The sequence below is a fragment of the Crocodylus siamensis genome, chromosome 3, assembly GCF_052110815.1.
Source record: "Crocodylus siamensis isolate JL-2025a chromosome 3, ASM5211081v1, whole genome shotgun sequence".
In the NCBI taxonomy this organism is placed as follows: domain Eukaryota; kingdom Metazoa; phylum Chordata; order Crocodylia; family Crocodylidae; genus Crocodylus; species Crocodylus siamensis.
The window spans coordinates 110,330,514-110,346,048 of record NC_143397.1 but is presented as its reverse complement, the minus strand read 5'-3'; the positions used below and the strand labels follow the sequence as shown (position 1 = coordinate 110,346,048).

General features: G+C 45.1%; 1 protein-coding gene across 4 annotated transcripts in view; it reads left to right on the top strand.

The window, feature by feature from the left end:
- Positions 1-15,056, top strand: part of PIGG (phosphatidylinositol glycan anchor biosynthesis class G (EMM blood group)) — a 184,460-nt gene extending 169,404 nt beyond the window's left edge. For all 4 annotated transcript variants that reach the window (XM_090038961.1, XM_090038962.1, XM_090038958.1 and 1 more), the window contains one exon: positions 13,584-15,056. In XM_090038961.1, the coding sequence (XP_089895087.1) occupies positions 13,584-13,785 (202 nt within the window). In that variant the 3' untranslated portion in view covers positions 13,786-15,056. The remainder of the gene's footprint in view (positions 1-13,583) is intronic.
- Positions 15,057-15,535: the final 479 nt, after the last annotated feature.

Below are 15,535 nucleotides of genomic sequence, written 5' to 3'. Positions count from 1 at the left end.
TCATAAATTCTCTGATAAAACCCCCAGAATTTGTGATTAAAATGAAAGCCTCACCCCCCAGCCCTGTTGGTACCTCTCATTCCCCCACCCCACAATCCCCTCAGCCCTGTTCATGTCCCTCCCCCTCACAGCCCTACCCCCCAGCCATGCTCGTGCCCCTCCCTCCCTCTCCCCACAGCCCTCTGGCTCTGCTTGTACCCCTCACACCCCCTTGCAGCGCCCCCTCATCCCCTGCCCCCCCAGCTGCCAGGGCTACAGAGCCAGGGACCTGGATCTACAGTCCCCTGCCCCTGGCAGGAGGTGACAGCTGCCGCAGTGGAGCAGAGCACGGAGCCCGGCTTCTCCTCCCTGCTGCTGCCTGCCTGCTGCGGGCTTGGGCAGGGGAGGGCCAGCCCCCCACAGCAGCATGCACTCCTGGGCGGCAAGGGAGACCTGTGCCCCCCAGAACTGTGCGCAGGGTGAGGGCTGCGCACTGCCCACTGCGGGCTCAGGTTTGGGCTTCTGCCCTGCTGCCCTCCCCTGGGGCATCTGTAGCCCAGTGAGTGCGGGAACCCAAGTCCACAGCGGACAGCCCACCCCTGCCCCCACCTTGCACACAGATCTGGGAGGTACGGGTCCCACCTGCCCCCGGGAATTCATGTTGCAGTGGGGAGCCAGTCCCACCCCTCCACCTACTGAACAAGCCACCTATGGCCCCATCCTGCTCCCTGCCAGGGCCCTGCAGCCATGCATTGTGGCTCCAGGCCCCAAATGCCATGCACCACCTGGCTAGGCAGCAGCCCCAGTCCTGCCCAACTCCCTCCCTATAGGGCAGGGGTGGGCAAAATACAGCCTGTGGGCCTGCCCAACTCCTTTCCTATAGGGCAGGGGTGGGCAAAATACAGCCTGTGGGCCAGATCTGGCTTGCAAGGCCATTTTATCTGGCCCGTGGGGCCCCTAAAAAAAATTGGAAAATTAGTATTTCTCTGCCCTTGGTTCCTGCCCTTGGTTCCAGCAGGCTCTAACAACAGTGGGCCCTCCCAGCCCCACGCCACAGCCAGAAGCCTCTTCCGGGGTTTCTGGGCTGGGAGCATGTGCCTGTCCCAGTGCAGGAAGCTCAGGTAAGTGTGGGGAGGAGGGGAGCAGCTTGGCGGGGGAAGCAGCCTCTCCCCACCCACGCCCAGTGCCCCCGTGCTGCAGCTGCTTGCAGCCTGCATAGGGCTATCTGTGCCCGCTCTGGACAGCCTCATGCAGGCTCCAACAATAGCGCCTGCAGCGTGGGGCACTGGGCGGGGTGTGGGGGGAGGGGCCGCTTCCCCCCCACGTTCAGCTTTTCCTTAGACTCCTTCCCTGAGTGGCGAAGAGCGGCCCCTCACCCGCCCCATGCCTGGCGCCCCATGTTGCAGGTGCTGCCCCATGTGGGGCTGTCTGGAGCAGGCAGAGGCAGCCCCAGGCAGGCTGCAAGCGGCTGCAGCACTCAGCATTCCTGGGGCTGACTGTGCCTGCTCGGGACAGCCCCACGCAGGCTCCGAGTGCCTGCAATGCAGGGCACTGGCCATGGGGCAGGTGAGGGGCCACTCTTCTCCACACTCAGCACTAGCTTCTTCCCTGCTGGCAGGCAGGGGGTCAGGGCTGTGTGCTGCCCCCACCTGTACTGCGGTGCTGGGGGTAACTGGGAGTGAGTGGGCGGGGACCCAGTGGGAGCACAAGGCCCGCACCAGTGTCCTGGGGCCAATGCCAGTGGGGCCCAGATCATTGTGGCAGGCGTGCAGGGTCCCAGCTGACCAGGGCTCTATGGAGCCGGGCCAGCTCCCCCCTCCCTGCTGGTACAGCCCAGCCCAGCTCCACGGACCCCTGCCAGCCTGCGCCTCGCTTTGGGCCCCACTGACGTTCGCTCTGGGACATTGGTCCCAAGACATTGCGACATTGGTCCCAAGATGGTGACCCAGGGGGCGGGGCACCTGTCAAGGTGTAGGGCACCTCTAAAAGGGCGAGGCTACCCATGCGGTGGCCCTCGACAACCTTCCAAAACTGGGTAAGCGGCCCTCCACTCAAAATAATTGCCCACCCCTGCTATAGGGTCCTTAATCCCCTCCCCTGCCTCGCCATTTACCAGTGGGAGCTGCTCTCCAGGCTGCCTGGTGGTCGTGTGCATATACATGGTTCCACCTGCCTGTTCTCTCTCCTCCTGCTCCCTCCCCACCCCCTGCAGGCTGGAACTCTTCCAGCTTGCAGAGAGCTCCTTGCATAACTGCAAAATTTGAGGGTTTTTCCGCTAAAATGAGAAATCTGCATTTTCCTCCAGTAAAGGAAGGAGTGGAGAAGCAATACAGAAGACTAGAGGAACTACGACTAGGCCTAAGAGGGCCCAGGCTGTGAGTAGCCAGCAGAACTGAGTAGAAGCCTGGGGAAAGCTTAAATGCACCCCAGTTGCACTTGACTCTATTTAGGTTTTGCTTTATGCTGCTTTTTAGGCCGTAAGGTGCAGATGTGGCTGAAGGGGAGGAAAGGAGGCCACTGTGGACTCTCTAAATTGGAGCTTAGGTTATTGCTGAATTGTCAGGCTGCCAGAGGCCCTAGGAATCATGACCAGGGTGTCAGAGCCTGATAGATGGTGCAGGCCAGGGCAGGACCACTATTCTGTTCTCTGGAAGCAACCTCCCATAGTTAATAATAATAATTAATATGTGGCAAGCAAGGAAAGGGTAATACCTAAAATGAGACCAGAGTGGAAAGAGCAGGATTATGGTGGCCATAAGGAGATGCCCTTCCTACCACAAGCAGTGGATCCCATTACGGTACTATTTTGGAGCATTTCAGACATTTAAAAAAGATTTCAAAGGTTTTGTATAGGTTCTAGTTGGTCCTTTGAAATTTTACAAAGGTGTTTGCAGCTTTTTAATTGTTAGGTCTTTTCATGTCCTGTTAAGTATGTTACTCATGCCATTGCTTCTTTTTTCCATTAGCATTATTTTTACATGTTAGGCTGGTCAGTCTGAATTTAATTAAAGCATCCAAGATAACCAGCTACTTTAACTCTCTTAATTTTGTGCAGACATCTTTGGTCTTCAGATGCAGTTTTTCCATCACTTTTTAAAGATGATATAGAATAAATAGTCAACCTGGGTACCTGACGCACAGAATAGTCATTCATTCAAAAATGGGCTGGGGGAAGCCTACAGCCATATCTTAAACAGAACATAACACTTTAAGTTCCCTTTTACTGCCATTATGCATAATGATGATGTGAAATGCTTAAGGCTTATCTCTAGTAAAATTCTTTAAAAATGCTAAGTGGCTTTTGGAAGAAAATTGATTGATGCTGCAGTGTGAAATAGTTACAGTTTGTGTTTGGTTTGTTGATAATTTTATACTTTAGTAGCTTAAATTCTAGGGGTGAGACTTTCATCTGGAGTAAATCTGCATAACCGTACTGATTTTATTGGAGTTTCCCAGATTTACGTTAGCTGAAGATTTAGTCCATTGGGAGCATTTACAAAATTAACGTGAAAACCATTTTACAGGGTATGTTTGAAGCAGTGGTAAAACTGTTTTTTTTTTCAATTGGTACATGTTAAAGACCAAAAATTATTAAATAAATCATGTGCATGTAAGTGGTTCAAGTCTAGTCAGTCCTGAGGCCGCTCTGAACATTGGGGCACCTTAGGTGCTATAACAAGCCACTTCCACTCCTCTCTGTGTTTGTCTAGCTTTGCGCATGCTGTCAGTAGAAGCTCCATCCAGTCCTTGATATTGGTTCCCCAGCTCTTTTTGGGTTTACTTTTTCTGTTTCCCTGCACAGAGCCCTGCATTTTGGTGTTGGGAAGGGTGTTTGGCCTTCTCATAATGTTTCTAACCCATTGCAGCTTCTTTCATCACAGAACCTCCAACAATGGTTCATAGGTTCCAATTTCTTGACGGATTTGCTGTTTGACACTCATTGGTATAGTGCTCAGTTTGGTGTTTGGTGCATTTCAAATGCCTCAGTTCTGTTCTCTAACTTTTTATTAAGCATTTTTGCCTCACAACCATAAAGCATCATAGAGATGACCACAGCATGATAAAGTTGTGTCTTTTGCTTCAGTATAATGCTGCTTTTCCAGATTTTCTTTAGCTTTCTTAATTGGCTGATAGCAATGGATATTCTGGTCTTAATTTCCTTTTCAGCTGTTACATCTTCTGTGATGGTGGCTTCCAGATACTTAAAACATGTTACTCTTTCTGGTTTTTCATTGCTGATCTTTACATCAGCCTTGCTGCCAGTGATCTTGGAGGTTGTCATCACTTTGCTTTTCTCAGTGCTTATTTCCATTCCATAGCTCTTTCCAGTTTTGTCTAGTATTTCTGTAAGTTCTTGAAGCTCTTCAGATGCCCCTGCTATCAGATCAATGTCATCAGCAAAGTGTGTGTTGTTGATCTTCCACCCTCCAACTGATACAGTTCCTGTGAAATTCTCTAAGGCATCTGACATGATTTGTTTGAGGACGAGGTTGAAAAGGCATAGTAAATGCAAGCAACCGTGGCACACTCCTACTGAAGTGCAAACCATTCAGTGATGTTGTTGTTGATCAGCACTCCACTACTTGCATTGCTGGAAAGCTTTTCTGTTAGTGTTATCAAGGATCTGCTAATGTTATGCTTCCTCATTGTGAGCCAGAGTGCTTTGTGCCACAGCAAGTCCCATGAAATATGAACTCTAATTTCTACCCAGGAGAACTTTTACAGTTGTTTCTCTGATGTCTGATGAAGGGTGTTTGTGCCTGAAAGCTTTCAATTAAAGAATTTTTTTAGCAAAAATTTTGTTGGTCTAATAAAATATATCACCTCTCTCCACAAGCCCTGATTGCTTTTTCCTCTAGACTAATGACTACAACCTGGATACCTGCCACCCTATCAAAAACTTTCTTGAAGTCTATGAAGTTATGAAGTTCTTTTTGGTCATCATCATGGTACTTTTCATAAAGTACTTGGATGTTGAAGATCTGTTCTGTGGTATTTCTCCCCACTTTGAACCCAACTTGTTCTTCTGCCAGCATAGTCTCTACTCAAGGCTTGAGTCTGTTCAGTATTATTCTTACAAGTACTTGGCTTGGATAGCTGATCAAACTGGTGGTGCAGTAGTTTGTGCATTGGTGGAGATTCTCCTTTTTTGGAAGGGGAATGACGACTGACTTTGTCTGCTGGACTGGCCAAGTTTATTCCCTCCATATCATGTTGCAAACCCAGAGGCAGGCAAAGTCCAGCCTGTGATGGACTCTATTTTCCAGCAGCCCCTGCCCACATCACTACAACTGGTTTCCATGGAGACCCCAGCAGCAGTAGTGCTGTGACAGCATGGGGCCAGGGTTTCCATGGAAACTGGCATCAGCAGCACTGGCAGGCTGTGTGACAGGGCAGGGAGCTCCTTTGGGGCTGGAATCTTGTGGCAATGACAGCAGAGTCCAAAGCCGGGGCAGAGCTGCTATCTGCTGCCCACACGTTCTGGAAAGGGGAATACAAGCAGTGGATTGTAGCTCTGCCCCAGCTTTGGACCATGATGTCACCACTGCAAGATCCCAGCCCTGCCCTAGAGCAACTCCCTGCCCAGCTGCACCCTTCCAACACTACACCAATGAAGAAATCAAAAAATTTTACAGCAAACTCAAGCACTAGCTCCGACATCAAAGAAAGACATCCTGGTCATACAAGATGAGTGGAATGCGAAAGTTAATACTGGTGCCCATAGAGAATGGCACAATACATGCCATATGTTAACTACGCACTGCATGAAAAATACTTTTTTGTTAGTTCTAAACCTGTCACCTACTAATTTCCGTGGGTGCTTCTCCCAAGCCCCCCCTGCTCCCCAGCTGCAATGCAAGTGCAGCTTCTGACTGAAGGAGTTGTGCCAGGGCCAGGTAGCTAGAAACTGCTTCCAATGCTCTTGCTGCCTTCTGCTCCGCTCCCCACCAATACTCAGCCCAGCCACAGGTCAGTTCCTTACCATCTGGAAGCTGTGCTTGCACCACAGCCTTGTGGAAGTCAGGGAAGGGGAAGGCAGGGGTGAGGAGAAGTAGCAACTAGGTGTGGACACCATCCGGAAGTGAAGCTGCACCCAGGCTGGGCTGGGTAGTGATGGGGGTGGGGAGAAGCAGCCACAGCATGGAAGCAACTTCCAGCTGCCCATCCCAGTACCAGTGCAGGGCTGAGCTCAGGTACAAGCAAAGCCCTGTGGCTCCCTGCAGGTTGGATCTAGTGGCCCTATGGGCCAGATCCAGCCCGCAGCCTGTATGTTGCTAACCCCCAGCTTAGATGCGTTCTGTAGCATTTCTCAGTCTTGAATTGATCACTGAGATGAATACAGGTTTCCCTCACTTTATGCAGGTTCTGTACTTGCGAATTTGTTCTTATGCAATGACCCTTTTTATACGAAAAATTCGTTATATGCAAAGTAAATTCACTCTTATAGGATCGGTGTGGTGGAAGCCCACAGTCAACTGCTTTGTACGGTGCATTGTGGGAGCGAAGCACACCAAAATGTAGTCTCCTGTGAGGATATATGCTCCTCAGTCGTTGTCTGTGACACATGTTTCTGTAGTTGCCATCCCCACAGTGCCCTGTGCTTGTGTGTACCGTCTACTGTTGGCGATTACCAAAATTGTCTTGTAGAAGTGGTAGAAATGGGTCTGGGGGTCAGAACAGTCAAGGTCTTGGAATGCATCCCTATTTGTTACATTGTAAAGTGGGTTCCCTTTATGTGAATTTGAGTTATGTGCCATTTTCCAGGAACGCATGTACAGCATAAAGCGAGGGAAACCTGTACTGATGTCGATGTTGTATAGCCTCCAGGGAGCTGAAGATATAAAAACGTTTTTACACATAGGTGGGTTGAGGGACTGCGGGGACTGATTTTTTAATCCAGTCCTTTGTTGCTCTCCATGGGATGGATTACCAGTATGCTTTCCTCTCTTTAGCAAACTCGGTTTTAATTGCCTCTGGTCACAAGTATCCCTGTAAGATCTTGCAGGCAACATGTTGCTTGTGTGCCATGGGTTTGGGGCCATGTCCTACAAAAACATTTCTAGTACCAGTAGTGCTTTTTTCTTTATTTTAAGAAATGAAATGTGAACAGAGGCCTTCAAATTTTGGCTATAAATAGGAGATGCACCGTTTACAGGAAACGAGTGGGTTTTATCGCACATTTTTGGCAACGTAACTTTTTCATTTTGCAACCTCTCCCTTCCCTGTTCTGCTGTGTAACCTATTTTCAGAGCAAGTTGAAGAGGCAAGCATTACAGGGTGACAAAACATTAACTATTAAGTTCTGGAAACTCAAGGAAGTAGAAAATCCATTAATAGTACAAGTTCTTGGCCATGCTTCCCCATGTATCATTAAATATTAAATTAATAAGGAAGCCTTTTCTTGAAAACCCATACCTGAGGTGAACTGTATGCAGTGCTTTTGGAGTCAGAACAGGGAATTTTCAGAAGTATTGTTTTTTTGCTACACCACAGTCTTTTGAGCATTGCTTTTTTTTTCTCTAGATCTAGCTGTCCTCAGCATAAATTTTGACAAAATAAAGTTCTGATTCGCATTGCTACTCGTGCTGCATTCTGAAATCCTAGTAGTGTCACAGAAGTTAACCTGTAAGATGAGTTTCACATTATAAAAGTTGATTCCACCTTTTTTTCCTGCAATACACTGAAATGTGAGTTAATAGAATAGGGGTTAATAGAAAAGGGCAGACTGGCGGGCAGGCCGGCAGACCCATAAGCTTGAAGTTGCAATGTTATTTTCATCTCCCTGTTTCTGCACACTTCTCTTAACTCCCCAGGAAAGGAATTAGTTGTTGCTAAGGCAGTTTAATAGAGAGCAAGTTTTACAGATACTCATTACATTAGGCTATTCTGTGGCTACCAGGCTGTTCAGCCTGATGCTTTAAAACCAACTTGTGTAGTATATAGAGTAGGGCAATGATAGCTCTCCAGCCTGGATCCTATATCTGATGAACTAGTCTGTCAGATCAAAAAATGGTGCACAGAATTTTCTTTACTGAATAGTGGATGGGGTGTGCCAAGAAAATAGCTTCTAGTGCTGAGATCAGCAACCCCTGGCGCATGTGCCAGAGCACGGCATGCAAGGCCATTTCACTTGGCACGCCATGGCGGGTCTGGGCTCTGGGCAGCAGCTAGTCACGGAGCCTGGGCTGTTCCCAGCAGGCACCTGGGAGGCTGTAAGCCTTGCTGCAAGCAGCCTGGGCTCCGTGGCCTGCAGTACCTACCCAGAGCCTGGACTGGCTGCAGGAGTGGCACCAGCCTCTTCTCAGTGTGGGGTTCAGGGAGGCTAAGGGCTGCACTACAGGCGGAAGCAGGCGGGCTGAGCTGCATGGGATGGGTGGGTGGCAGTGTTGGAGGGATGGCTATGCAGGGGCTAAGACAGATTTTGGGGTGGCCATAGCCCCCCCATACCTTCTGGTGCCACCCCTGTGCACTGGGCCCCAGATCCCCAACCGGACTTTGTGCCAGTGGTAGCCGTGAACCCCTTGGGCGGACAACGTGGGAGAGGCATGAGGCAGTGTGATACTTCCCCCTTCCCCCCCCGCTCCAATTTTGTTTTTCTGGCATGCCAGCACTCCAGTACCTTACAAGTAGACATTGTGGTTTTTTCGGCACTCTGGCCAAAAATATTGCCTACCACTGTTTTAATGACCGATTAAATTCTTAACAGTCTCACCTAAGGATGAGCTGGCCTTAGTATTTAAATACCCAAGATATATTTCACTACACTTAAACTGTAATTTGACACACCGTGATTTTTGTCACTTGTAAGAGCTGGGTCTTCCTACATTTAAGTGGGTGATATCTAAGGAAATTCCATCTACTGTGTGGAGATATTCATGTCTTAGTAGGTAGTTCTTCAAACCACCATCAGATCAGTAACCATGCATTTTCATATTGGCATCATGTTGCTGAAAGTAGGGTTTTAGAACGAAGATATTAAAACCATTGTAATGACTTGGACTCACTGAACATTCCAAAGGCATTTCAGCAAGAAGAGGGGAATATCTGGTCCAAAATCTAGTTAAGATTAAGGGTTTAAGATTCTACTTTCTGAAGTCCCTTAGCAGTTTCATTTGACTAAGATAAATCGTATTTCACTCCTGGAATTGTAATGTATGCCACTGAGTGCTATGAATTAGTTTGAGATTTCATCCCACAAGTGGATGTGTTTCATTTAGGAGTGAGTGACTGCAACTTTTACATTGTTTTGAGCTCCTTTTGAAATAAAGGAAATATGCAAATAGGAGGCATTAGGGCACAATGACTGTATTTTAATAGTTCTGCACTTTGTATATTTACAGTTTAACTAGCATTTTGTTTGTTTCTGGACTTAAAGTACAAAAGTGTTGGAAAACATCTTTATTTAGAGGCAAAGAATTGTATTTGTGCTTCAGTTATATAACTGTACAAAAAATCAATGTCTGGCTAGTTTTTTAGTGAAAATAACTGAAAACTCTGAAAACATTAAAGTTACTTTTTAATTAATTTCTTTCTAATCAGGGTAGTTGTTATTTTTAGTCATTGCACCCAATTTATCTGAGATTGGAAAAACTTCCCCATAGTGTGCTATATCAAATATACTGACTAGCAAATACAGGGAGTAGAAAATTAAATGCTGGGATTTTCAAAGGCCTGAAAGAGTTAATTAGGTGGGTACACAGCTTCCATAGACTCCTAACTCCATTAGGTTCCTTTGAAAACCCAACCAAATTCTTTCAACTGTTAAACTATCAGAAATGTTCATCTATAAAACTATAAATATCTTATACCCAATCACATTAATTAATTCTTAAACTGTTTAGGTATTCTAGGGAATACCTGTAAAAAAAACAAAACAAAACAAAACAAAACAACCCAACCCCCTGATTCAGCAGATCTTTCCTTTTGTTCATCTAGACTCATTTCAAGTGAGGGAAACAATTTTATCTTCTTTATTTTCCTCCTACTGGCATTAACATAGCTAAGGTTATGTGCACTTCAGTTTGTTCTGGGTCTCAACAAAACCACTTAAAATGACTCCTTTGTGAAGACAATCAGAATGAAAGCATAACAGTAATTTTTCCTGCAGAATCTTTAATAGTTATGATCCTGGCTATGACCGTAAACTGCATCTGACTGGAGGGCCTGGTGGCAATGTGGTGGGGCTACTTTTGGTAAGGAAGCTTTTGTAAAATACCACGTTGTTGCAATCTCCAGAGTAAGGTGAGTATAGGGCACTTCAAAATCCAAGCCCCCAGTGCCTTCTCTTTGTTTGGAGAAAAGCTAAGAGACATCACCCTGACAGAAACACATCCTCACTGAAGCATTAGGCAATCAGCAGCAGGTCTTATCTGTTCCTCTCTGGCAGAAGCTACAACCACCAAGGCACTGAATGTATGGAATTGGTCTGGCCTTTGGATCTTGTCTCAGTGGTTTAAAGGAGAATGGCAGGTCTTGGGCAACCTCCACTCCTCCATACTCTTGCCTAGGTATACACATCAAAGGTCTTTGTGTGATGGTTGCAGGACTCCCTACAAGCTGATTCATCAGGCACCTGACTAGACCTCTTTCATGTACACCATGATCCAGAGGATCAACACTTGCCTATTTTGTGTACAAGAATGGAAAATCCAGTCTTACTTTGAGATCGCAAGATGAGTTTTTTTGTAGGAAAAATCTCTGTAAATCAAGGATATCAGTGCTAGAGCAATTGGGAACTAGGCATGTGTCATTTTAGTCAGTCTAGACCACAGATGGCCAACCCATGGCTGGTGCAGGCAGCTGCTGTGTGTGGCATGCAAGCACTGGTGTCCGGTGAAAGGAGGTGCTAGAATAAAGGCAGAGAATGAAGCATTCCATGGAGGAGAGTCTAAGACCGCTGCTGCAAGAGGATGTGTCAGTGCTATAAGCCAGGTTAACCCTAACCTTTACTCACAACACTTGTACGCTTTGAAAAGCACCCAGCGCCGTGACGCTTGCAATTTTATAAATGGCAAAATGTGTGTCAGCACGGAGAAAATGGTGGCAGCACACCTTTGAACTAAAACACATTGGAGGTTCTGATGTTCAAAAGCACACCGCCACCATTTTCTGCATGCTGACGCGCATCTTGCTACTTATACAGCTGCATGCAGTGCAGCGCAGTTCACCTCAGCACACGTGCAAGCAGACTGGATTAATCAAGTCTGCTCCAAAGTGGCGGATCTCCGGCATGTCGTGGGACAGAAAAGTATGAGTATAATTGCCCTTAGAAACTAATCCATTCAGAGAAGCATGATCTTTCAGAGGCAACAATTTATTTCAGGGCTGTCCAACTTGCAGCCCATGGACCACATGTACCCCCTGGGGGGTTAAACTGAGGACCCCAGGTTCCTGGTCCAGGTGCCACTCATGTCACTGGAACTGACGCCACTTCCACCAGAGTCTGCAGACTTCTCCTCCCTCCTCCAGCTTCCATTGTCTGTCCCTACACCTAGGGCAGAACAGCATGGCATGGCCTGCAGCGCTGAGGAAGCCTACAGCCAGGGGTTTTGAGGGGACCCAGGTACCTCACATGGTACAGGAGTTCTGGCACAATGCAGCTCGGAGGAAGGGGGCATACAGCATGGCAGGGGAGGGCATATAGCTTATGATGCATTGTTGTGGGGGCACACAGTGTAGTGGGGGAGGACCCACATGGCACAGTGTGAGCCCCAGAGAGCACATTGGAGGCATGCTTGTGGCCCTCAGCTACTCAGAAGTTGGACAGATCTGTCTTACTTCATCAGATGAACGGGCAGAAAGAAAACTTTATATAGAAGGGAAAGGTGCAAGTGCAGAGGAAGCTGACAAGGGAGAGGAGCATCTCGTAGCAGACCTGCCCTTCTGCCTGTTATAAATACAAATGTAGATTTTATCTACTTATCAATATACAGAGGTACCCAGTCATTTTAGGTCACTTACTGTTTAGAACAACATTGAAATTAATTTGGTTAAAATTGAAAGGAGCATCACTCCCTGTCCACTCTGAATATTAATGTGTAAAAACTATAATCTGGGTTCCTTTTCATAGGTTTCTTGATTCCCAACCAATTAAAATATCCTTACAGAGAAAAGCAATGGTTCTTATATTTTCTGCCAGTCAGATGGTTTTGTTCTATTTGCCTGTCTGACCAGGCAGGTGTCCAGAGTTTGCAGTAATTGAGAGAAGTCTGCAAGGACTGAGCCAGGCAGATGGTAATGGTTCATAAGAGGTGTGCTGGGGGAGTTCCAATGCAGCCATAGCATCATGGCTATCGTGTGGGTAGCCCTGTGGATAATAAAAACAACACAGACAATAGTGCCTTCTGTTCCACACTACTTTATTTGGATTTTGCTTCGAAGGGGCGGTGAAAGTGCCTTGGGAACATCCAGCTGAGCTCTTTTTTATAGTAACTCAGGATCCTGCTAACCAAGAAGTGCGTGGGAGAGGAAAAGGTGCTCAAGTGAAAGTTTAGGTTGGGGTTAGGAAAGTACAAATAGTTCAGGGTCACAAGGAAGCAAATGCAAAAGGGCAGAGGTTTAGCAAATACAATGGAGGCAGAGTATCCTGAGGCCTAGGTATAATGGCCTTTAAACAAATTGATGTACATGGCTGTGACCTGTGTATTTATACAAAGTGGTTTGTTTACAGGTAGTTTTGACATGGATCTAATAGATTTGTCACCCAAATGTGGAAGAATAATATTATTCAGGAGGCCACATGTTCTACACATGCCAGTTAACTTTTCTAATGTTGTAATTTTTGTATTGGCTTATAAATATCATTGCTTGCCTGGCAGCCATACACTTATGACAGTGCCAAGTTTTGTGCCCTGCCAAGTTATCCTTGTTAGGAAGAACCTTATTAAGACTTAAATAATCCTTTTCTTTTCTGTACCTTCCAGTCAGTTGTAGAAGAGGTACTCGGAGAAGTTATTGTCACTTATAAATGTTCTGGAAAATGCTAGACCGGTGCCTTTGAAGATGAGTGGTGTGACAAAGTTGTCTATATATTTCCAGCACTGCTCTTCTAAGGAGTCTTGAAGTACCTAGAAAAGATATTTTAAATAGATGTCTGAATATCTGTCTAGGTAGCTAGATGGCTTCTGTCACCATAATGTCATGCTGATTTGCTGTTGTGATTAATTGCTGTAAAGGCAGGAGCCTCAGAAATACCTGGTGTGCAGAAAAGATATGGGGAGACAGATATATAAAGGCAATAAAATAAAGCTATATTAGTTATGCTGTTGTCATTGAATTATTAGTTTTCTCAAATAAGATGGTGAACAAGTAAAAGGTGCCTCTACAGTGAAATGGTTTAGATCAGCAGTTCCTAGTCTGTGGTACATGTACCACCAGTGCTACGCAGGCAACCTGTTAGTGGTACACATTAACAGATTTATTATAATTACTTTATATGACAACAATTTGCTGGTGATATTTAAGGTTGTATTGTTTTAAATAGGTGGTGCACAATCTGTCAAAGTTTGGGAACTGCTAGTGTAGATGAAACATAAGAAATTAAGACTCAAGTAATGCCTGCTTGATCAGAATGCATGAAAGCTAATGCTTGCTTTTCTTAACAGGCATTCGGCAGCGATGGGACATGGCTGTTTCTGCTACGCTCTGTTACGTTCCATTCCAGTTGCATTCTACATAATTCTGGTAACAGGTCTACGTTACCACCTATTTATATGGAGTGTTTTCTCACCCAAACTACTTTATGAAGGAATGCATGTGTTCATTACAGCTGCTATTTGTGTGTTCTTCACAGCCATGGAAGCTTGACAAATCACTGTGATATTAAATATTTTGTGTAAACAGATTTATATAGATATATAGCCCAATGCCTATCAAGCTTCTAAAAGTGAGGAATTGTTCTGAAATGCTGTACATTTTTACATAAATTTTATAGTAACTATAATTTGTACTGTCATAGTTTTTCCTTAGAATAAATCATCTCAGGACAATTCATAATGATTTGGTGAAGCTTATAAGGTCTTATGTTCCTTAACTGTGATATCTGTGTTTCCACAGCATGTGTTTTACCTCCCATCAAAATCACGTAAGGCTTATGCATAGTAATTGAATGTACTTTTTTTAGCAGTTTGCTTTAGTGAAATATCTCTTCCATTTCTTAGATGAGTGCTATAATTAAGTTTGAGGTTCTTCTCGATTTCTTTCTCCTGCCCTTTGGGCAACAAATCAGAAACATTAAAGGCTAGCAAAGTAATGAATCTTCTATGAAGCCTAAATGATTAGCGCTCAAGCGTGGTGTTTCCTGTTGCTAAATACGTATAAATGTTAAATCATACTGGTTGTTGCACTGAACATTTCTACATGTTTTTCACACAGCCACAGAAATGTGAGAGCCTTCAGGAATGAAAGAGCTAATGAACTCAAGGACAAGGATACTTTATTGAGATATGTCTTATTCCCTTTAGCTTAAAATCATGCAATATGCCCTCAAGGATTATGGCACAATAAATACACATTGCTGTCATTTTCCATGGTGCTGTCAAGAAAACAAATACATTGTTAAATATTCTATAATAAATTATTCTTTTAATATTTTCTTCTGTTTTGGTCTATGTAACAACATAAGCACAGTCAGTATCTCAGCTAAATGTTTTAGAGGTGTGCTGAGGGATGAACAAATGATGAATTTCATCTCCTCTTGCACTGCATCCATCTGAAAGTAAATGCTTTTGAGACCTTCAAGTCATTACTGAAGCTGATGGGCCATTTGTTAGGATTGTTAATGTCCTTTTTCATCTGATCTCTCAAAGTAAGTTACAGAAAGATGCCCCTTCATTTTGGTATGTGCACTTCCATTACCAATAAGAGACAGCAAACCTATCTTTAATCACTATAATGTGTATTCTCTGAATGGGCAATCTCAGTATTCTGCACTTCATGTCATTGGTGTTCAGTTGGAGAAGTTGCATGAGAGACTAATGGCTCTTGAATGTCATTAGCAGTGACGTGTTAATCTTTGGAAAATGAAATAATGGTTCTTTTAAAAAATAAAATGCTTTAACTATTTATTATATATGGAATATTGGAAATATTTTTTTATTTGTGAAAGTGTCTTATACATGCATTCCTTTTATGGTCAATATTTTTCTGGTTACTTGTTGCCTGGCAACAGAATGGGGGTTATTGTCATCTTCTGTGTTTGTTTTCTTGATAAATTCTGGAACTGTCCTTAATTTGAATACAGAATATAATTATAGGATAGTAGATCCTAGTGGGTGGTGGCAGGCATACTAGCAACACAAGGGTATATGGAGAGTGCGAGAGGGGAAGCTCTCTCTGGGGTAGAGCAAATCAATCCCAATCCCTCCACTGTGGGAATGATTGGTTCAAATTGTATGGGTTCTTATGTAGAGGAGGTGAGAATAAATAATTGCGGGGAGGAGGGGGGGAACAGGGCTACTGCCCTTGTTCTGCACATCTTGGCAATTTTGTCTGCTTTCTATTAGAGACTCTTCCTTTGGCATTCTGGGGAAGAAAGATGGAGGAAGATGAAGCTTCA